At 42.9% G+C, this 23,338-nt stretch overlaps 1 protein-coding gene across 2 annotated transcripts in view; it reads left to right on the forward strand.

Moving 5' to 3' along the window:
• The first annotated feature begins 20,150 nt into the window (after window positions 1-20,150).
• Window positions 20,151-23,338, forward strand: part of SPOCK3 (SPARC (osteonectin), cwcv and kazal like domains proteoglycan 3) — a 205,141-nt gene continuing 201,953 nt past the window's right edge. Inside the window, exon 1 of one of the 2 annotated variants that reach the window (XM_063136342.1) lies at window positions 20,151-20,354. In XM_063136342.1, coding sequence (XP_062992412.1) covers window positions 20,154-20,354 — 201 coding nt within the window. In that variant the 5' untranslated portion in view covers window positions 20,151-20,153. Of the gene's footprint in view, window positions 20,355-21,192; window positions 21,213-23,338 lie in introns of those variants that run through there. The other variant, XM_063136341.1, reaches the window with a different exon arrangement.

Raw genomic sequence — 23,338 nt, forward strand, 5'->3', positions numbered from 1 at the left:
CCAGTCATCCAGTCAAATCAATGGGGCAGAAGAGAATCAGCAAGAGCGTAAGCACCCCATTGGATTCCACCCATAGATTGATGCTGAGCCTAGGTTATACATTAGTATTCTTCCTGGACAGGACCACATCTAGAGCATAAACCACCGTACAGTACAAGGGGAAATTAGTCTGGAGAGAAGGTAACAACCATATCTGAACAGAACAAATAGTGTTGCATCTGTTGATTGAACTCTGAAGACTTTTTCAGATGTGCACATTGCTTGATTGACAGATGTGAAACTCAGGTCTGTTTGGGACATTTCACATGTTACATAATTAGCAGGTACAGGTATGCAACTAACAGATACACATATTTCCCCCCAACTGTGTGTACTCCTCTTCTTCTTCTGTCACAGTTCTACTGTTGTTCGCTACCTTGAGAGAACTTTATCCAGAAAAGTGGCCTATAAGCATACTGAATAAACAGTAGCCTCCAAGTGGGACTTGCAAGAAAATGCCCCAGTGTTAAGTGTTCGTTTTCAGGAGTTCGGTCAGTCATTCCATGTCCTCTGTCACGACGCTCCATTCCATTCCCACCTGGTTCCCCCCACCCCTGCACCTCAGCAGTCAGTCAGCAATCTGTGGCTTCCAAGTATGCTCATTGAGCTGTTCCTTTCCATTTTATTCCTACAGTTCCCTCAAGCCTGTCTTGAAACGGTGTGTTCTGTTGTTTGGAGGCTGGTGGCTTCGATGTCACTGGGATGGTGAATCTACTCTGTGTTTCAGTTAGAACTCTAAAGGAGCTATTTAAGGTGTGGAATCCAGTGCTGGCTGGTGGCCAATCTGACTGGTGGGGTAGAAAAAGCCAGTCAGCAAGCGCAGGGTTAAAGAGTCACTGAAGGCAGGGCCAACATAGTGCAAGAAGCTTTTAAAGATATGAAAGTTGGCCAGCTATCCAACACTGGGTTCTTTTAGACATAATATTGTGCAAATGCATTATATGACAGTTTATGATTTTCCAGAATCACAAATGCATTATAAAACAGTCCATGATTTTTCCAGACACACAAAGGCATTATAAACCAGTCCATCTTTCTCCACCCTCACAAATGGATTATAACCCAGGTTTTTTTAAAAAATGTCCGGTCTTATAAATGAATTATAAGCTAGTTTATGATTTTTCTGAACTCACAAATGAATTATAAGATTTTTTTTTTATTTTTCCAGACTCACAAATAAATTATGCCAGTTTATGATTTTTCCATATTCATAAATGCATGATAACCATATCTCACAAATAAATTATATATCCCTCCCCTGTTCCCCTACTAAAACAAGTTTACATATGAGGATTGTGCTGTGCTGTGCTGGCTCTTCCAAAGCAAACAGAGAAATAGCAAGCAAGCAAACTACAGCTGTGCACACGTAGCTTCTCAAGATTCTCCACCCCATTTATGGGTAGAGAAATTGGGGTGACAATTTCACCGAATTTCTCCAGTGGGAGAAGAAATTCTCCAACAAGTTCTCACAGGTAGGCATCATCACTGGCAAGGGTTGTAGAACACTTTCTTTCTTTCTTTCTTTTCCTAAGGTTTTTTGTGTGTGCACTGCATCAACTGTGTTTTGCATCTTCCACAATGCCCCATATACCTAGCATCACTCCAGGGCACTGAGGGGAGGGAATGCTGCCATCGCAAAAAATAATGGCAAAGAAAATGTGGCAAAAATTCTGAAAAGTGTCCTTTAATTTCTAGGAGGTAAGAAAAGAAAAATCTCAGAAATTTCCTGAAAGTTTTCTTCCCCACATGAAAGGGGTTTCCATTTTTCCGCCTCATTCTCAGGGCATTTTATAATTTATTTTAAATGTGTGTTGGTGGTGGTTTTGACCTTGTACTATAAGGTGGCTGAGGGTACTATCTATATTTTTCTTTCTATTACACATCTCACCATTGCTCTACAGTTTCCCAGGCTGCCTGTACATCCTGATCTGAAAAGGCTCTAGGGGAGAAATAAATTCACGATGTCTTCCCCTGGGTGGGAGAGATAATTGTACAATGAAAGATAGGATGCTCACACACACTCCTCAGCCATCTCATAAGTAAGGTAAGCACAAGAAGTCTCAACAAAACCCATGGGAATTTCTCTGAAATTTCTTCTCCTTTGAATTTCTTTTTGAAAGCAATTTCTTTTCTATTAGAGAATGGTTGAAATTCTCAATGGAGAAATTTTTGGCACAGCACTAAAACAAATGCTCTCACAGTCCGTTTCTACTCCTGCCTTTTTCCCCCGGGATCATCCCTGTGCATCCAAATGACACACAGGATCCCGCAAGCAGGCAGGGACAATCCCTCCATTTTGCAATCCCTAGGTGTAGAAAGGGCCTAAGTCTCTCTCACTCATCTCTCTTTCTCTTCTTGGCCTTAAATTCAAGAGTTTGATTGGCTGGCTTGGTTCAGCCAATGAGCTAACCAGCAATGCACTCATGGTCAACCACCCCATCACCCAGTAGACCCCTTCCCTTGAAGAAGGAAAACTAGCTCCCTGAGACATTTTTTTTAAAAAATTCTCTGACCCAGGGGAGCACAACCATCCAGGTGGCTTTGAAAAGCCTTTCCCTGTGGGGGTAAATCTCTGCACGTATGCATCAGCACACAGATGCATAGTTCCAAAACTGACACTACTGATTGCCACAATGGGAGAAGGCTGCCACAATGGGAGAAGCCATCATGACAAAGATTTTTTTGATTTTTTAAAGGACAGGTGGGGGAGGTGCAGTGGGGGAGGTGGAGTGGGACACACTGAGCCCTCTGATTGGAGCTGTGACTGGTACAATCTTATGCGTAATTAGACAGAAAAAAGTCCTGCAATTTCCAGCTTAGCTGGCTGAGGGATGCTGGGAGTTGTAGGCATTTTTCCTGTCTAAACAAGCATAGGGTTGCACCCTAAGTAAAGGTACTGTATCTGACAAAAGTAGAATAATTACAACCTCTTGGGCATCATTCGCCACACCTACACTGATTTTTACAGCTGTACATAGCTTTTTCAGTGAACAGAGTGGGAAACCCAACTTCACCATCTCTTGTCTTTTGCTATTTCTTCTAAGTACTCTAAGGGAACATACATTTTGCAAAAAATCATTGCTGTATGATAATGTGTCGAGCTTGAGATCCATTCCTTCTCCTCTCCTCATTCATGTTTATTTCCCCCCATATATTGTAACTGTACAAATCAATGAAGAATAGTTAAATATTTATTTATGAAATTATTATTATTTATGGCTGTTGCCCTTCACACACACACACAGACAGGGAGAAGAGAAAACAACATGCAATGAAGTAACTGGCAAGTGTGCACACTGCACCAAGGTTGTACAGTTGAAATCAGAAGAAAGAAGACTTGAGGGAAGGCAAATGTTGACAACCAGCAGGAAGTGAGAGGGAAGGGTCCAGGAAGTGGCATTTTACCCGGCCAGTGGTAAATGCAGGGGACCCAGTAGGCAATATATTCCTGTGCAAGTTAATACCTTTTTTATTATTATTTAGTAGCTCAGTGTCCTTGAAATAAAGTTACCAAGCATCAACCTGGAAGAGCTCATACTGGGGGAAAAAGGGCCAAAGCACTGAAAAGCTGCAGCTGTTTCTCCTCCTGCCTCTCTGATCCATCTGCCATTTTGCCCAGCCTTCTTTGCCATCTACTTTAACAAGCTGGACTTTTGCCTTACCTCACAGAAGCCTGGAAAATGGAGGGAGGATGGGTCAGTGGGTGAAGAAACTGGAAGCATGGGAAGGGAGTGGAGTGAGTGTGTGGCATCACTACCCTCGGTGACACTATCAACAACTTCTCTTTCGCTGCTGCCACTCTCTTCTTTATTTTTAAAATGAATGAGGGAAATTTAAATCTTTTTATTTATTTTTGTGGGTGAGTGTGTATCACCAATCTACGGCAACAACTATGACTGAGAAAGCACGGTTAGAGTAACCAAACAATATTGAAAATGTTATTTATAAAGAAAAAGATACTTAAATACAACTTATGTTCAAGGTTATTAAAATAAATGTACCTCCCTCCACCCCCCAGGGAAAACTAACTTCCCCCCAAACTATAGCCCCAGTTCCGTAACCCTACCCTGATGAAAACCCATCCTTCTCCCCTCCTCCCTCTCAACTCCTTTGCCTTTATCCTCTAACTCACTCTCCACTCCCAATGAAACAACCAATCAGACAACAACGTTCAAACAGCTCAACATTCTAACTCCTCCTCCCCGTTACTTACCATTGCCTGTAATAAAAAGAATTGGCCAAAGCAAATCAAGCCCTGAACCAAACAATATGTATCTCACACAAAATAAAATACCAATTTGTCACAGAGTGCATCCTCTTTCCTACTGCTTCAGAACCCTTACATTTTAAAAAGCCCAATAGGGAAGGCATTGTGTGGATGAACCCCACTATTCACATTCTGTGCTGTTATCTCTGATTACAGGTCCAAGATAACAGCAGGGATTCCTGCAAGAGGTGGGGCTTGGAAGCCAAGCCCGGCCCCTGGAGGGTTTGGAAGCCAAGCCCGGCCCCCTGGAGGAATCCACAAAGATTCGGTGGGCCGGATGGGGAACCTCTCTGAGACGGATTAGGCCTGCAGTCTGGAAGTCTCCATCCCAGGTTTTAAAAGATGCCAGCATGATACCCCTTATGAAGCTAAAGTTGGTTCCTAGTTCCTTTTCTGAAGTTCCTGGTTCGTTGCTCAGCTCAAAAAAGCAAATAGCTGGCAGCTGGTTATCCTACCTCAAAATACTGGATTCTAGAGGCTGTACGCTTTGCCATCAGTATTTATTATTTATTCATTATCAATATTTATATAGCACTTCTCATTTGAGACAAATCTGTGTCTCTACTGAACCTAGAGAATATCTAAATAATGGAAAACATCAAGGGCAGGAATCACAAGTTAAAGTTAATGTACAGCATGATCATAAGCAAGTTTATTCAACGTAGTTGCAGTTATGCTTAGGTTTATAGACATAAATGATCAAAAGCAAGGACATTCAAAACTGAACAATTATTCTTTCCCCTGGTAGCCAATACTGTAAACTACAGGGGAGCTTCAATTCTCTACAAAAGGAACAGGAAATTGAGTATAAATCTGAAAACATACCTGCCTAATAATGATGTCAAACAATGTGAAAAACAATTGAGCTAAAATTTGTGCAAGTAATATTTTTCAGTGGGGGTGGGGAATGAAAATGAAAATAATGTTTATAGAAAATCCTGAATCATTTACAGGCCTTATTTATCTTGAAACCTGCACAAACATCAAAGTAGTGGGTCTGGGTGAGGGCTATGCTGCTACCATCAAGTTTTATTTTCTAAATAAGTTTCCCAAAATTTATCAGAATTGGTGGAATGTAGGGCTTCTCTTAGCCTATAAACAATCCAATGACCTTTCTAGCACATAGCCCATTCACCAACTCTTAGCCTGAAATACCAGAAATACATTAAGGGTTACACTCCCTCTGAAAGACTGTGTTCGCAGCTTGGGGGTGCTTCCGGATCCGTCATTCCAAATGACAGCCCAGATAGATGCCATTTGCCAAGTCTAAAGGCCTTTATTCCGTTCTTATTCTCCTTGATCTAACTGCAGCCTTTGACACGGTTGATCATGATCTTCTCTTAGATTCCCTTCATGATCTTGGACTTTGTGGCTCTGTCTATAACTGGTTTGCCTCCTATCTAGCGGGTCGCTCTTTCAGCGTGTTGGCTAATGGCAGCTCATCTTCCTCTTTTCCCCTTTCAGTAGGGGTCCCGCAAGGCTCGGTGCTTGGCCCGTTGTTGTTTTCTTTATACATGTTGCCCTTGGGTAACCTCATTCAATCTCATGGCCTCCAATATCACCTGTATGCCGATGATACTCAATTATATCTTTCATCTCCGGAACTTTCTCCTGATGTTCACGATTGTATCTCGGCATGTCTTTCAGATATCTCAGCTTGGCTGCTTCATCGTCGTTTGAAACTTAATATGGCAAAGACTGAATTGCTTGTTTTTCCTCCTAAACCTTCTCCTCATCTCTCATTCTCTCTTACTGTCAATGATGTTACGCTTACTACTCCAGTCAAGGAAGCTCGTAGTCTTGGCTTTATATTTGATTCCTCGCTCTCCTTTATTCCTCATATTGAGGCAGTAGCTAAATCCTGTCGTTTTTTCCTGTATAATATTGCCAGGATTCGATCATTTTTGTCTGTCTCTTCTGCCAAGACTCTTGTTCATGCACTGGTTATTTCTCGGTTGGACTACTGCAACCTTCTTCTCTCTGGCCTTCCTTCTTCTCACATCAGTCCGTTGGTTTCTGTTCACCACTCTGCCGCGAAGATCATCTTCTTGGCTCGCCCCTCTGACCATGTTACTCCACTTCTGAAATCTCTTCATTGGCTTCCAATTCACTTCAGAATCCAATATAAACTTCTCCTGTTGACCTTCAAAGCTTTTCACGGTCTAGCTCCTTCCTATCTCTCCTCTCTCATCTCACACTATTGCCCCGCTTGTGCTCTTCGCTCCTCTAATGCCATGTTTCTCGCCTGCCCAAGGGTCTCTACTTCCCCTGCTCGACTTCGTCCATTTTCTTCTGCTGCCCCTTACGCCTGGAACGCTCTTCCAGAACATTTGAGAACTACAAGTTCAATCGCAGCTTTTAAAGCTCAGCTAAAAACTTTTCTTTTTCCTAAAGCTTTTAAAACTTGATGTTGTTCGGACTTTATACTGTTAGTTTTACCCTACCCTGTGCCTGTTTACCCTACCCTCTGCCTGTTTGCATTCTCTTCCCCTCCTTATTGTTCTACTATGATTTTATTAGATTGTAAGCCTATGCGGCAGGGTCTTGCTATTTACTGTTTTACTCTGTACAGCACCATGTACATTGATGGTGCTATATAAATAAATAAATAAATAAATAAATAAATAAATAATAATGCGATGGCCAGGAGTGCCTACTATCAGCTTCGGCTGATATGCCAGCTGCACCCCTTCCTAGAGTCGGAAGACCTAAAGACGGTAGTGCATTCACTGGTAACTTCAAGGCTCAACTTTTGCAATGCGCTCTACATACGGCTACCTTTGTGCCTAGTCTGGAAACTTCAACTAGTTCAAAATATGGTGGCCAGGTTGGTCACCGGTACACCTAGGGGTGACCACATCACACCAGTCTTAAAATCTCTTCACTGGCTGCCAATTAGTTTCTGGGCGAAGTATAAAGTGTTGGTTATCACCTTTAAAGCCCTACATGGTTTGGGTCCAGGCTACCTGTGGGATCGCCTTCTTCCATACAATCCGCCCTGTACACTCAGGTCCTCTGGGAAGAATTTACTCCAGCCAACAAAAACAAGGCTGACAACTGTTACCCAGAGGACCTTTTCTTCTGCTGCTCCTAGTTTGTGGAATAGCTTGCCAGGAGAGATTCGTCAACTTAACAGTCTTCCAGAATTTAAGAAAGCCATAAAGACTGATCTCTTCCGGCAGGCCTACCCAGTTGAATTTTAAGATGCCTTTTTTAATGGTGTGCTGCTTTTAATGATGCACTGGTTTAAAACATTTGAATTAGTTGTATGTATTTTATGGTGTTTTTATTAGTGTTGTACCCCACCTTGATCTAGAGGGAGAGGCGGGAAACAAATAAATATATGATGATGATGATGACGATGACGATGCATGTTTAGACAGATAAAAGTCCTACAACTCCCATATCATGATATGCATAAGATTGCGCCCTAAATCAACTAGTTATGGCAGCCTTCCCCAATCTGGAAAATCCCAGATCTGTGAAATTCCAAATCCCATCACCTCCAGCCAACACAATCATTGGCCATCCTGGCTGGCTATGATAAGTGTTGCAGTCCATAACTAGCTTCATCCCACCAGCCTTATATTGTGCTGTTGCAGCGAAATCTATGCAAAAGACTCAAATGACGCCAAGATTATAGTCTGCGTTTGCTGTGAAGGACTCAGATGGAGTCGACTATGTCCTGCTGTGATTCCAGTTCTCCCCCCCCCCTTTATAGTGGCATATTTTGGTGCGGGGAAAGTCCGGTTCTTCCGAACATGCGAAAGCACATCGCTCAAATTTCAACATGTGTTTTCATCCATCATTTTCAATGCGCTGTACTGTGGGTGTGTTTTCAAGGGGCGGTATTGCTTACATCAGAGAGTGGTGTGAAGTTCATCTTTTCCAGGGCTGAGCCTTTCTCAGCAGTATGGAAAATGCACTTTGCAGTCACTCAGGAACATTGCTTTTTATGAATTTTTTTATTTTCTAGAGCTCAGCTTTTCTCTTCAGTAAGGAAAATGCACTTTGCACTTGCTCAGAGACATTGCTGCCCCCCCTTATTTTTAATGATCTGTTGATAAATTGTGAGCCCTGGCACCAATTACGCCTTGGAAAACCAAAGCAGCAAGCCCCGCCGTGCAGTGTCTGGGAAGCAGTCACAGTGTGTGGATGTGTGTGTGCACGTGCACTCCTTTTTGGGGCGGGGGGGGGGCTGTTGCAATCTGTTAATTAAATTTGTTGAGTCTGCAGTGGGACAGGTGGGGAAAGAGGGTAGGGGGTGAAGAGAGAGTGAGTGAGAAGGGAGTGGATGGGGGGGAGGGGAGAAAAGGACAAACGTCTCGGGGCATCTGTGCCAATTCAAATCCTTTCCTCCTCCTGCTTCTGAACTCCCCCACTCCGGCAGGGAAACAGAAGCGGCTAATCCACCAGTTGAACAAGCAAAAAGCAGCAGCAACAACCCTCACCCACAAATCAAGTAAGACAGGACATCAAGGGAGGAAAGAAAGGTGTGGGTGGAAGACACTATTTATCTCTGTGTGTGTTTTTAACTGAGCCTTTGCTTCAATGGAAGTTGCAGTTGGCAGCAAATATATATATATATATATATATATATATATATATATATATTTTAAAAAACCCAACTTGCTGGTTTCTGGAACCTTAAACCATTTTGCACAGCAGGTAGCTCAGGAGCAAGCAGTCACACACATCCAAGGCGGGAAGCCGCAGAGGTTTCCCTTCCTGCATACCCTACTGGCTCCTGATCATTCTTTGTATTGATTTCTTGCCTGCTTTGGGAGTCCAGTGGTATACACGCCACTCAACTCTTTTTCACCATCTTCAATGTAATTTCTATTTTGCAATCAGAGAGAATGAGCCCAGGTTGCATTGAGAAGGGAATAACTGCTTCCTCCTGAGTAGGCAATTTCACCTTAAAAGAAATGTGGGAAATGCACCCTCCTTGCCAGCAGCACCCTCATTTTTAAAGCTAAAGAGATCAAAATTGGCACTGTGGCAGGTCTTAAGTAGGGCTGTCAGCATACCAAATTTTAATCTGATTGGGTCATCCATTGATTTTTTATGATTTTAAAATTTCCCTCCCTTATACCCTTGAAGTGTATAGTTTACCACTGCGAAGGACCATAGGACTGTAAGAACGCTCTTCAAAGCAACATGCTCCAGGCTGGGCTGGTGGGATGCAGGGCAGTTAGAAGCAACCTCTCCCATCCCTTCTGCTCCCAATTTTGATCCTAGACAAGGCAAGTCAGTTTCACCCAAATGTCCAGTCAGTTACCTACTTCCCTTTCAGTGGGGCTGGAAACTTCTTTTGAAACAGGCAAGGACTTGGAGCAAGGGGTGAGACAGGGGGGTGGGGCGGTAATCAGACTTTCCTGGTTCCCTTACTCAAAAGTAAATCCCATTGAGTGCATGCTACAAAGTCTCCAGGCAGGGTGAGGGGAACGGCTGTAGCCTTTGCAATGGAGGGGGAGTTGTCCAACTTCCAACAAGCAATAAACTATAGGGGGAGGTACAAAGGAGATATGGGGGTGGTGGGGATGTGCTTCTCAATGGGAAGAGGGGCAGAGGCAATGGTGAAAACAGCAACAATCACAGCAATGTGCTACAGCAGAGGTGTAAAGAGGCTTGGTTCCTACAAGAGCACATATGTAAATGTTATTTAAGCAAAATGGGATAATCTGAGAGAGAACCAGAAAAAAAATGGAAATGGGATGAAGCTAAACATCTGGATGGCACCAGATTAGGGAAGACTGGGGCCAGATCTACATCAAGCAGGATATGACACTTTGAAAACAGTTTGAAAACTGTATATGGAGTATGTTCTGGGCCCCAAAAGTTGTCACTACTGTTATAAACCGTTTTAAAGCAGTAGTGTAGATCCTGCCTGGGTTATAGGGTTGCCATTTTTTTTCCTGCCAGGGTTCTGATGTTTTTAAATAGCTCCATGGCATGTATTCAGCATTTTCCATCAGTGCACCTCACTGCTAAGAAAACTTCCTCTCCTTGAATTTCAGAGGAAAAGCTACACTCTCAAATTTCTGTTTCTCAAGTGGCTGTTAGAGGCACAGACAGTTTTTCATGAAGAACTTGCAGCGCTACTAATTGATCCATTTACTCATAATATCAATACTTGTAGGGGTGAAATGGTGTAAAGTTGATATCCCATGTACTAAGTTCCACTGAATTTGATGCCACTTAATTCAGAGTGAAAACACAGAGGATCAAGAGGCAAGGTGTTTTGGATATGACTCTTCAAATCCAGCCAGTTCAATATGATGGCACAATTTTAATATTAAAAAGCTTTCTAGAGAACATCATGTTTGCCTCTCAATCTGTTGATATTTTGGACCTTCAGATGCAGAAATATATATAATCTTCCCTTAACATCTTTTATTGCTATAAGCTGCCTTGGAAGGTCTTCTGCCCTGAAAGATTGCCAAGAAATATTTTAAATAAATACAATAATTACATGGGGATGGAGGGAGCAGCACAGCTTGGGCCAGACCGTGGGGCACAGACCTCTAGTCTGGAGTGTTCCACCAGTGTATTTTTTGTGGCCAGAACGTATCTTGTTTTATCCCTTCTGGCAAATCCTACAGTCCTTCAGCTTATAGATCTTGATTCTAAGATCGTGGCCTATATTACAGACATTGGGCTCAAAAGTGACAAAATTAATACCTTTGTAAGCTGTAGAAATGATGGAGTAACAGTGCCCCCCCTTTTTAAAAGAATTCTTTTTGTTGCGCAGGGCAGGAATATTCTCAACAGAGAATTCTTCAAATTATACAAGCCCCATTTCTTTCTCTGAAATTGAAGGCAAAGTAGACAATGACCCTGTAGCCTGGGACAGTACACTTTCTGAAGGAGATTAATTAGCATCCAAAAGGTCTTCCAGCAGCAACAATTCCCTGGTGGGTGAAGAGGCTGCAGTGTAGATTGGAAAGTCCCCAGCTGGCTCTCTCAAAAAGAAATAAAAGTAACCAGGGAGGAAAATCGTCTTCTTATTGCTTCCACCACCCACTTAACATCAATTGCCAGTGTAGTGAATTACTAAAAGACTTATAATGGATGGACATTTGACAAAATAATCTAGATGATATTGTCTGGATAACAGAGGTGGTGGTCGTGGGAAGCAAAGTACCCCAGAGAAATGAATGTTTAGAGTTTAACATCTTTTGCTATATATTTCATTTGTGTCACCCTATCTGTCTCGTTAGAATTTAAATAAGGATGCCATGAAAATAATGTGAGTCTCAAAAATGTCGCTTAGAAATCATGGCGGCAAATAGAAAACAATTTTCATTATGGAAAAATTGTTCTGTTTTAACCAAAACAATCTTGACCCTAAGCAGGTTTACTCGGAATGAAGTTCCATTTATTTCAATGGGACTTGTTTCCCTTATGATCTTATGCTCATTTCTCTGAACATAAGCTGCGCTGGACACACTGGGACTTAGTTCTCAGTACTTTACAGTGAAAGCCTATGCACATAGAACTTTTTTTCTGCCTAAAAGTGCATAGGATTGTGCTCTTATTTATTTAGGTATTCATGTTCTACTTCTCAATGCAAAGGGTCTTCAGAAAGAGGCTTACAATATAGTTAAACTGGCATAAATACAATTTAAGAAAAATATGGATTTATTTTTTATTTTTTACAAAATTCCAGAGTCTCTTCAAGTTCAAAGACGAAGATTCCAGTATGTGAATAAATATATTAGAGCAATATAGAAGCTAGGGGATGCTGCTTCAGAGAAAAATGTTGAACTGAGATGAAAATGTCATCTCTGAGATTGCCTGAAAAAGCTTGCCATGACATGGTCTAGTTATGCTATAATTAGGAATGTGTCATCAGTAGCTATTGTACAATTGTTATCTTCATGGACATGAGGTTCTCTCCAATCGCTACATAAATGTGGTTCAGGTGTTTTTCACAAGCCAGTAAATTTCTCCTTGGAAAACACCATAGCCTATAGCCAGGACTGCATGATTCAGCTCACCCCTCATGTATTTTCACTTGTGCTCAGAGAAGATGCCACTGGAATAGAAAGAGAATAGTCTGTGGGAGGCACCAATGCTGAGTGATACACAGACATGCTTGAAAATGGCAGCCTTCGGAGCTGTAATGTACTGACATAACCTGAGATTTTGCCCACGATCTGGTTGCTATGACAGTAGCCATTTTGGACTTTTTATGGCCCGTAAGACTCCATGCGGGGAATGCTGCCATGCTACAGGACCCATTTAAATGCCTGCCATTCCTTGCCACCATCACAGGCATAGGTTTCTATCCAATGTTAGGCTAACTTGAGACCCATTCATTTCAATGGGTCTACTCTAAGTAGGACTAACATTGGTTTCAGACCATAGGTCCCAAAATCCCAATAGAAGTCAATTAGAATTTGCTGAGGCAGTGGGATGAGCTGCCTAGTCTTAAGGATACTATGCATATGCATACCTGGTCAGAAATCCGGGTATTTTTACTGGCCTTTCCTTAGGAAAAAGGCTCCCACCCAAACCTGTTAGGATTTAAATTTATTTATTTATTGCATTTTTATACTGCCCAATAGCTCCCTGGGTGGTTCAGAAAAATTAAATGGCCAATACATGTGTATATAGAGAGAGATGCCTGCAAGACCCCAGGATTGATTGAGAAAAGTGATATCCTCAAATGGAGAAATTAAGAGAGATAAAATACACTTCTAAACTGACCATATTTACATAGTGCCAGGGTCAATGATTTAATTTGAGTTATAACTTGAGAGTCTCTGCAGGCTCTGTGCAGAGGTACGGCCTTACAAACATTGGATTGGATTCATACATTCAGGACGTGCCTTCCTGCCAAGGCATGTATGCTCAATCTGCAGGCATCCTTACTGTCAGAATCAGGCCTGGCCTCCCTGGTGTGTATCCCATATCGAATGGTGAAGAAGACGACCAGCCAAGACAGGTAGTGGGGGAGAAAATTCTTCAAGACTCTCCAGGGGTCAAAGAGGAATCTTCCCAGGAGCTGATCAGACAGGAGGCCCAGGCTCAGAGATCATCTTCCCACTACCTGGGAACTTAGGCCTTAGCTAGACCTAAGGTTTATCTCAGGATTGTCCCTGGTTCATCCCTGTTCATGTAAATGACACACAGGATATCCCGGGAGCAGGCAGGGACGATCCTGGGATAAACCTTAGGTCTAGCTAAGGCCTCAATCTTTGTCAGAGGGGGAGGGAACATTGGAATTGACAGATCCCAGAGTCTTCTGCAGGGTCAAGTGGGTGGAGTTGAGAGGAGGTGGGAAGGGAGCCACTTGCCAGAGGTTACAACTTGATGCCCTGCGGGAGACATAAAAGCCTGTCAGGAACTGCGGGGAAACTGTCCATTTAGTTGATGGGCAAATGCCTTAATTTGTTAGGTAAATTAAGCTTAGACGATAGTTCCTAGTGTTCACACTTCCTTCCAGTGTGAAGAGATGTCTATTTACTGAATAAAACATTGTGAATTGCATGACAGACCTCTTTATAGGGCTTGGAATCACAACACCTACAGGCAGGGGTTGGAATCCCCTTATAAGCACCATTTTGGAACACAACACACACGAGGAAAGATGAGACACACATTATAGCATCCTCATAACTCCCTGGACAGGATGTGCATAAAGGGCACACATAGCCCTCCTGGACAAGAGTTGAACGTTTCTCCAGAGAGGGAAAAGACTCTTTCACCAAGCAGACAGTGAAGGGGCCAGGACACACAGCAAAGACAGCCAATGATATACCCCAACAGTGGTGGCTTCCAGTGGCTCACTGCATAGGGTGTGGCCTCAGAAAACAGGACATGAGAATTCAGGCCTCACTAGGGGGAGGTGGCAAACATGTGTCCACTTTTGCATACCTGGTTTTAAAAGAGAGAGTTACCCTAGGGCAAAGGAGATGGAGCTCTGAAGACTCAAAACTCACCCTGTGTCCTGAAGAAGAATCCTCTTCAGAGCAAGTGCAAGAGTTCCAAGAGACAAATAACATGAAGGAGCAGCTCATGCAAAAAGAACATGAAGAGCCTGGCCCCTTAGGGGCCATAGCTGTGGGTCTATACCTGAAAGAAGAGAGAACTTCTGAGCCAGAGGCTGTCACCCACTAGCCCCTGAAAGTGGAGGTATCTCAAAAGACAGGCCAGAAGAACCCTATGAGGAGTGCCCATTTGCAAAGGAAGGCTCTTCTCGAGTAAAGCGTTCCTTGTAAGTAGGGCCCTCATCATGAGGAGGACTTAATCCAGCATCCTCTGATATGCTGTAGCTGAGTCCTGGGTTTGGCTCTGGAAACTCCAGTTTATAACCTCTCAATTTAAACCTGCTGCTTGCTGAAACAACAACTTATTTTAGCTCCCAGGACTTTTTAAACCTTGCTTCTCCTTGGACTGATCTCTCATGCTGCTAACTCCCAGACATCTGATAAGACCCTGTTTCGGGGCTGTCATTTTTTCTGTACTGGAAATACTGTGCTTTGACCTTATGGACTTTGTTAAACAGGCTTGCCCCAAGGCTGAGTCCAATCCAGCCATAGCAGTTCCCAAACCCTTAGTTGCAGCCCAGAATTAGGCACACCATTGGGAATTCGTTTCACCGTCCTTCCAGGCCTCAACACCCAATCATAGAGACCAGGAGCACAGGAGCAGCAGAATGTGGAAGCAGTTTTCCTTCTCCTCCTTTCTATTAAAGCCAATGTGAGGTAAATTACCTGCACCAGGTCTGGGACAAGTGAAATGTTCTGTCATCAGCAGGGGTGTAGCCATGTATTACAGGATATGGCACACCTGTGCTGTGCCACTGCCATTGTGTCCATATGTCCACCTTGTTTTGTCTGATCCAACAGTAGATCTTTGCTAGCAGAATGGCTCTACTGGTGGAACATTCTGCCAGCATATCTAAGGAGCTCTGCCAGTGTATCTGGTGTTGTGCTGACATAATAGGGCTTCGACCAGATCCTAAAGCCCCCTTGGAGAACATAACTCCAGTATAGGGTTGAAACTTAAACCTCTTTCATAGAAGGGAATGTTAATGTTTATAACTTTCTTGCATGTCCGGTTTAGCAATGACGTGCTCAACTGGAAGCATGGCAGTTTCTTGCACTGTTTCTTAAGAGTACAGTTGTACATACTATTTTATTTGGCGTAATCAGAGAATATTATTCTGGTGATAACATCTCTGGTCTCTGTTTTATTTGGTCTTACACATTTCCAGTCAGATGTAATTGATTCCACATTGCATCAGTATAACTCCACATACACCTCGTGGATTACTATTCCAGATTTCCCTACAATGGTTTTTAGAACAATATTCACTCCTCTCCCCCTCCTGTTCCCCAAAGTGTATCCTTTTATACCCTTTATTTATTTTTCTTTCTCACATTCGTGAGAATAGTTTAATCAAGCAGAACAGAAGTCGTCAGGATAACTATTGTGCATAAATAGAAGGGTATGATAGATTATTGCAGATAAACTAATCAGAATAAAGGATGTGATGTTGTACATGTGCTCATAACAAGGAGTTTGCATAACAAACTAAGATAAACTAGAATCTATGTAGATTGTGTGAAGCTGAACTTGTTTAATCCCTGTCTGTTATACAGGTGTTAAAGACATAGCACAATTGTCAAAAGAAGAAGTGGTAACTCTAGTGATTTTCCAAGATAAGCTTAAGAACATGTCTGTCTCGTCCCTTGAATTTCATTTTCTTTGCTCCAGACACCAGATGCTTCCAGACCAGGCTTTTATTGCACCATTGCCCTGATTCATTCATAGAATTTTATGCAGGGTCCAGATGACAGGATCTTCCACTCATAACCTTCCTGTGTTTTCCCACCATTTCTTCCATCTTTTTTCTTACCACAGAAAATCTGTTGAAAAAGAGAAGATGGAGTAGCTGCACAGTGCTTTTGATAGGTAATGCGTGGAGGCCTCCGTTTAGAAGCACCCACAGTATAGTCACAAAGCAAGGTGCTCAGATTGAAGGCCACTGCCTTAAAATGTACTCCAAACTGTTTCTGTTTGAAACCATTGCAGTTTCCTTGTTCAAAGACTGCTGTCAAAAACCAAGTCCTGGAAACAACTTCTTCAAAGGGAAAATAAACAGAACATAGCAATGCCAAATTCAGTATGGATCAAAGAATGGGGTGCCAGGTTCCCCTCCCCCTCGTGCTTTTAGCAGCTGCATGTCAAGCAGAAGTTCAGATGATAACATTTTTAACATCACTTTATCTAAATGCCAAGAAAAGCTTCAGTGGCTGAATTTCTGCTTGTCACACAGCTGTTAACTGCCCTGTCAGAACAAAAGTTGGCAACCCTAGCGAAGTTTTACAGAAAGCTTTGCCAGAATTTGGTTATAGTGCAGTTAAACAAGCACTAATGTAGTGATGTCACAAATATACTCTTGCAAATGCTGAGGAGCAAATTGTGAGTTCTGGCAAGATTGTGGCATGGGGTCAACCAGCTGTCTGCCAATCACAGAGGCTGGAGAAGAACAGGTTTCCCCAAAGGCTCATTTATCCATTAAATTCCAGCAGTTAGGAATGAACTTTTTTTTTTTTAAAAAAAAAACTTTTAAAATATAAATATAAACTCTTTGAATATAAAGAAATAAGCCCCCCCTTTCCCCCAGAATAAGGCTCTTAAACCTATTAGATGGAGACTGAGACCTATGAAGAAATCACTTACAGTTATTAAATGTTCAGAAAGCTGAGACATGCAAAATTGCAGATAATTGATCATTTAGTGTGTGTTGTCAAAAGAGCAGACACAGATATGCAAGTAAGTTCATTCTTTCCATAAATCAAAGAGAAACTTCTGTAAATCCCACACTACTTTCTCTCTCCCCCCCCCCCCCACAGAGCAAGGGAGGGAGACACATTTTTGTCTAATTCTACCTTTCTCATTATAGAATAATGTACTATTAAGCCCTTCTCACGTGTTCAGTAAATATGTGGAAAAGCAAAATCAATATTGTGCTCCCCACTCCCAATCTCTATGCAATCATCTGAAGATGGGAATACTAGATCTGATGTGTGTACCTATATTGCATGTACAAACCTTTCCTGACCCTGCAAAAGGCAGGAACCCCAAACTTATGCACAATTATGGGTCCTCATATTCAGTGTATACACCACAGTCCTATGAAAAGGGCACTGTTCTGCAACAACTTAAACTTTAAGTGAAAACTTAAAATGTGAAATGCACATTTATAGAAACAAAGATATTTGAACAAACCAAGAGATTAAAATGTAAACCATGGAAATGTTTTTTAAAAAATATTTTATAGGTGGTCTAGAGAATCCAGAGCAAAGATCTGCAAAGACAGTCTCCTACAGAAGCCCATCCTAGTCTGATATTTTAAGTGCTATACCACACCACAACTATGGTTTTCTGTAGGAAACTGTCTACAGAACTGGTTTCTGTGAAAGTTTATTTAACTGTTCCATTTAGTCAAAAGAAAGTGGTTTATTTCATTGCCTTCACTCACATAGAAGTTGCCATTCTGGGCTATTTCCCCAGAATAGTTTGTGCCTCATTTTGCTCACCCATGAGACTTAAAAACTGAGATTGAAGGAGCAGTCTGCAAATGCTGCTACTATTACTACAAGACAACACAAAAAGGCTTGTATCCAGGTCCAGGTAAAAGGTAGAGTTAACGCTGTGCCAAAATCCATCCTCCAATTTCTTGAAAGTTCTCTTCCTCCATGAAACAGGCTTCTATTTTTCTGCCTCATTCTCAGGGCATTTTGTCCTTTATTTTGAATGTGTGTTGTGGTGTTTTTGACCTTACTAAATCACAGTGAGGTGGCTGAGGGTACAGTGTGTGTATGGTGGGTTGTGTGTGTGTGTTTTTACACATCTCTCCATTGCTCTGCAGTTTCCCAGGCTGCCTGCACTTCCTGATCTGAAAAGGCCCCACGGGAGGAATAAATTCAAAATCTCTTTCCCTTGGCAGGAAGTGTGGGAAGCCAAGGAGGCTACAGGATGTCAGAAAGATGGTTGTACAATGAAAGACAGGACAGTCATGCACAGTCCTCAGCCATCTCATAAGTAAGGAAAGTACAAAAACCCTAAACCAAATCCCTGAGAATTTCTCTGAAATTTCTTCTTCTTGAATTTCTTTTCGAAAGCAATTTCTTCCTTTCTATCAAATTGAATGAGAATGTTTGAAATTTTCATGGGAGAAATTGGTTAGGGGATGATTGTGTGATGCATTGAACACACTAAACAAAATACCATCCAATCCCAATAAGAGTACCAAGTGTATTTCAAACTCTGAGTTATAACTGTGCAGCACAGGAATGATACAGCTCATACGACTAGGAATACCATGTTTTCCTAGGGACAAGTATGTTTCCCCTGAGGGCAAATATGGTTTCACTATAGCGAGATACTTATCTACACTACTGCTTTAAAATGGTTTATAACAGTTTTGACAACTGTTGGGGCCCAGGACACACAACATGTACAGTTTCCAAAACGTTTTCAAAGTGTTTTATCCTGCTTGGTGTGTTTCCCTACAGGCAAGTATATTTTCCCTATGGGCAAGTAGGGTTCCCCGATGGGGAGGTATATTTTTCCTATGGGCAAATATTATCCTATGTTTCCCTGTGGGCAAGTATGGTTTTGTTATGGGCAAGTACTGCCCTATGTCTCCCTATGGGCAAACATTGTCCTATGTTTCCAGATGGACATGTTTGGTTTCCTATGGGCAAGTACTGTCCTATGTTTCCCTATGGGTGTGTATGATTTTCTTATGGGCAAACACTGTCCTCCGTTTCCCTGTGGGCAAGCATGGTTTCCCTATGGGCAAGTGTCCTATGGATCCGTATGGGCAAATACTGTCCTATGTTTCCCTATGGGCAGGCATATTTTCCCTATGGGCAAGTACCGTCATTTGTTTTAGTATGTCCCTTTTTTGCTTCAAAATAAATGTGCCAGGATTAAGTACCTCTCCCCCCTCCTTTCAAAATTCTTTGCTTCTTTTAAATTTTGTTTTAACTGTTTTATTCTGTTTTCATTTTCATTTTATCTTGTACACCGCCCGGAAATTTTTCAATGGGGAGCGGTATATAAATATTCTAAATAAATAAATAAATAAATAAATAAATAAAATTCGCGTTTAGCGTCACGTGTAGTCAGCAACCGCCCCCGCCGGCCCGCCCCCCATTTCCACGTTGTGTGTGCCTCTTCCCGCCCCCCTCCCTCTCCAACCCCTGTCAGACGAGACCTCCTAGCTCCCTGAGTGAAAGCGAGCCCGCGCGCTTCTGCCTGCCGCTCGCCGAGAAGCTGCGCGCGGAGCGGACCCAGAGCCGCCGCCGCAGCAGCAGCACAAGGAGAAGGAAGGTGGGGGCGGGTGGAGAAGAGAGGAGGGCCTCGGAGGCGGGAGGAAGGGAGCGCGCGCTGGGCGCAAGGAGCTGAGTGGACGGCTCGAGGCGGCGGCGCGTGCAAGTAGCAGAGCAGCAGCAGCAGCAGCAGCAGCAGCTCCAGAGAGAGACACAGTTGGCAGCGTCGAGCTGCGTTTCCAGTAGCTGGAGACGCGAGTCCGGTGCGGTGGGGTTCGCAGCAAGGTGACGGACTGGGCAGCTCTTCCTCCCTCCCCCTCTCTTCCTTTTCTGAAGCCCCCCTTCTCTCTCTCTCTCCCTCTCTCTCTTTTAATGGCGGGAGGGGGTTCCTTCTCAAGGCACGCTTTGCTGCCTCCCCCGTTTTGCCGACTTTTCCTTTGCTCCGGGCTAGATTGGGGTGGGTGCTGGCGTTTCCCTTCCCCCCCCTCGTTTGGCGTGGGTCTTCTTCAGCTCACCACCCTTTTGGCGGGTCTCTTTCTCTCGCCCAGATGCTGAAGGTAGCAGCCTTCGCGTGCGTGTGGGCAGCCGCTTGGTGCAGTCAGGCTGTGGCGGCGGCGGCGGCGGCAGCGGCGGCGGCGGCAGGAGCCGGGGGCAGGTCAGATAGCGGCAATTTTCTGGATGATAAACAATGGCTTACAACTATCTCGCAGTATGACAAGGAGGTTGGACAGTGGAACAAATTCCGAGACGTAAGTGTGTGCGCGTGCCACGCTCGCCCGCCGGGCTCCTTCGATTGCTTCTCTCTCTCTCTCTCTCCCTCCCCCCCCTCCGCTCCTTACCTAGGTTTTCGCGGCGGCCGCGATCACCTTTCCTCTCCGGGAAGAAGTTTTCGGCTTTTCTCCTCCTGTTAGTCAAGCTGGCGTAGCTCCCTCCCCGCTTCCCTTCTCAATTTTTCGAGTTTGTTTCGTGAGAACCCCCCTCCTAATCCCTCACCGTCGTGCGCCCAGCGCAGTGGTGCAATCCCAACTGGGGGGGGGGTTGGGGCTGGGGGGGAAGGGGGAAGGGGGAGAGGAAGGACGCCCGGATTTCTACGCCTCGCCTCGGTGTAAAAGCACCGTGGGAGCTTTCTCGCTGCCTGCGAATGGCTGTTATACTGAGTAGCGTAAAAAGGATCGATCCAGTGGCTTAATGGAACCTTTGAAAGCACGTTAAAGTAAGAGAAGCGGGAGCGAGCAAGACAATGCTACTTTGGAGGACTTGGATGTCTGCGAGTGAATAAAAGCCCTGATTGATGGTGATGTGCTGCTCAGCTCTCGAGAGGTGGGGCTGGGCTTTCCCACCTCTTCTCGTCCCTCTTTGTGCAGGCTGGTCTTTAAATTCGGAGGTCCAGGGAATGGAGATGGTGCTGAAAGGGTTAAGCAGGGCTCTTCTGCTAGATGGTGTTCTTCAGAGGGGGTGGCTTGCTCGAAGGGAAAAGAGTACTCGGCACCCCCAGGCTGCAGGAAAATGAGAATGGACACAGAGGAAGCTGAGAGTCAAATTGGGGGGAAACGCTTCCCTTTTGAGGGAAGTGAGCTGAGTTTTCTGATACTGGCTGCTTATGGAATGTGAGATTCTGCTAGTTTGTCAGCTCCCATCAGTGTTCTGTCTAAGGATTTCTGTTCTTTAACTACAAGTGGGGTAGGTTCATGAGCCGTAGGCATCCTGGTGCCTTCCAGATGTTTGGGACTACAACTCCCATAATCCCTGACCATTGGCTATGCTGGTTGGGGTGTATGGAAGTCATAGTCCAGAACATCTGGGATGACGCCAGGTTGCCTCTAAATTCAGAAGAGCCAGCATTCAACAGGGACACAGCCAATGCCAAGCAGTAAATGCATCTTCTCTTCCCTCCAACCCCCCCTCCCGCTTTTTAACCTGATCAGATGGGACCAAAGCAAAGAATAAACTAAGTGAACCCTACATCTCAAGCATGCAGGCCAATTCAGTTTGTACACAAATTGCTTCTGAATGAATGACAAAGAGAGAGTACTAGTACTAGATTGAAAGCATTGCCAGTTACTTTTATTGTCTCACTCCATCCTTTTCAATAAGGTATCATGACACTGCACATAATATTTTTAAACTCTTCTGGAACAATTCAGGCATGGGAAGAAACAGTATGAATGCCTTTCCATACTAAGTGATGCCGAATTAGATTTGTTTTTCCTTAATTTTTGTGTGTGAATGTGAGTCATTTAAATGACTTTGTTTGAACATTTGTACTGGAGACATCTTTGATCTCTGCAGCCTGAACTATGCATATTTAATTGGAAGTAAGTCCTACATGATTCAATGAAACTTCCATCCATATAAGTGTGCATTGGAGTGAGGTTTCAGGCTGCATACCTATTAGGGAATAAATCACATTTAAGACAGTGGGATGTACATCTGAATAAACCTGTTTAGGATTGCATGGTCAGTCATATTTGAAGTATATTTTTTGAAGCAATAAGAATATATATTTTTAACTTCCTTTTTTATAAGTACCCAGTTAAAACACTAGGAACTGTCTTCTTTTTCCTGTTTAAGTTTAAACAGTGACATATCATTAAAATGTCAAAGTTGTATTGATAGAAGAAGCATTGCTTGGGGGGCGGGGGGGGGGAAACAGCATTAGAAACCTTGTGCATGTTACTCATTTGGGTATTGAATAAAACCTTTTCATTAAAATGCTCAAATAACATAAAGACTGCATATGCTAGTATGTATCAATGGTGGACCCTGTTCATGCTCCTTTCATGAACATTTCATTATCTTCTTGTTAGCCTGCTCCGTCATTTTGGTTAATATTTCAGAAACTTCCAGCAAACCGTTCTCTTCTGCTACACATAATATCAGGTGTTAGCCTTAACGGAGACCTCTAGCTCAATATTTCATCCTTCATCTAAGAGGAATCTGTTTTAGAAGCTTTTGGTCTCTCTTGGGCTAGTAATGGTACTCACAAAAATGGCTGGGAATTAATATTGAAGGAAAAAGAAAATGTGGAATGGGAATCTCACAGCTGCATTACTCATAAGGAAGACAAGTCAAGAGCATAACATCTTAAGGTTAGAAATCATGACAAATGGAATAAGAGTTGTTTTCCAGAACTAAACCAAGTGGAATGTCTAACAATAGTTTACCCTATTACACTTATGAATATGAAATACTAATTTATGAGTAGTTGGAAAGTTAAAAATCTACTCTTATTAAAAGTGTGCAGTAATATGGTTCTCTGCTTACTAGTTACTAGGATTGTAAATATAAAAGCTATATATAGCAAAGTATGTTGTTCTATATCATATGCTTGCTTACCTGGGAGTCACACTGAATTCTGAAAAAACTTGCATAGCATTGGAATTTGAATCTATAACCAGTGTTTAAAATAATTTGTTTAAAATGAATGATGTCCCAAAATGGGTTTTACTATATAGTCTGTTATTTAAGGAATATATATTTTTGCTTGTTGTGTTTGAATGATAATTGAGGGTATTGCTTGCAACCAGTACTATGTCACAAAACTTATTATGGTGGTGTTTCATGTAGGTTACCTGTACAAAGTTTTAGCATGTGGTAGCAATTTTAAGTTAGCCATTATCTTTTTTTAAATCGTAAAAAAAGAAAAGGCAAGAAAGTAGAAAGAAATTCAATGAGAACTGTTAGTAAATATTGATCTTCTGTGATTTCAGATATCTACCAGAAATCACATCCC

This window comes from Elgaria multicarinata, chromosome 10, assembly GCF_023053635.1.
Source record: "Elgaria multicarinata webbii isolate HBS135686 ecotype San Diego chromosome 10, rElgMul1.1.pri, whole genome shotgun sequence".
In the NCBI taxonomy this organism is placed as follows: domain Eukaryota; kingdom Metazoa; phylum Chordata; class Lepidosauria; order Squamata; family Anguidae; genus Elgaria; species Elgaria multicarinata.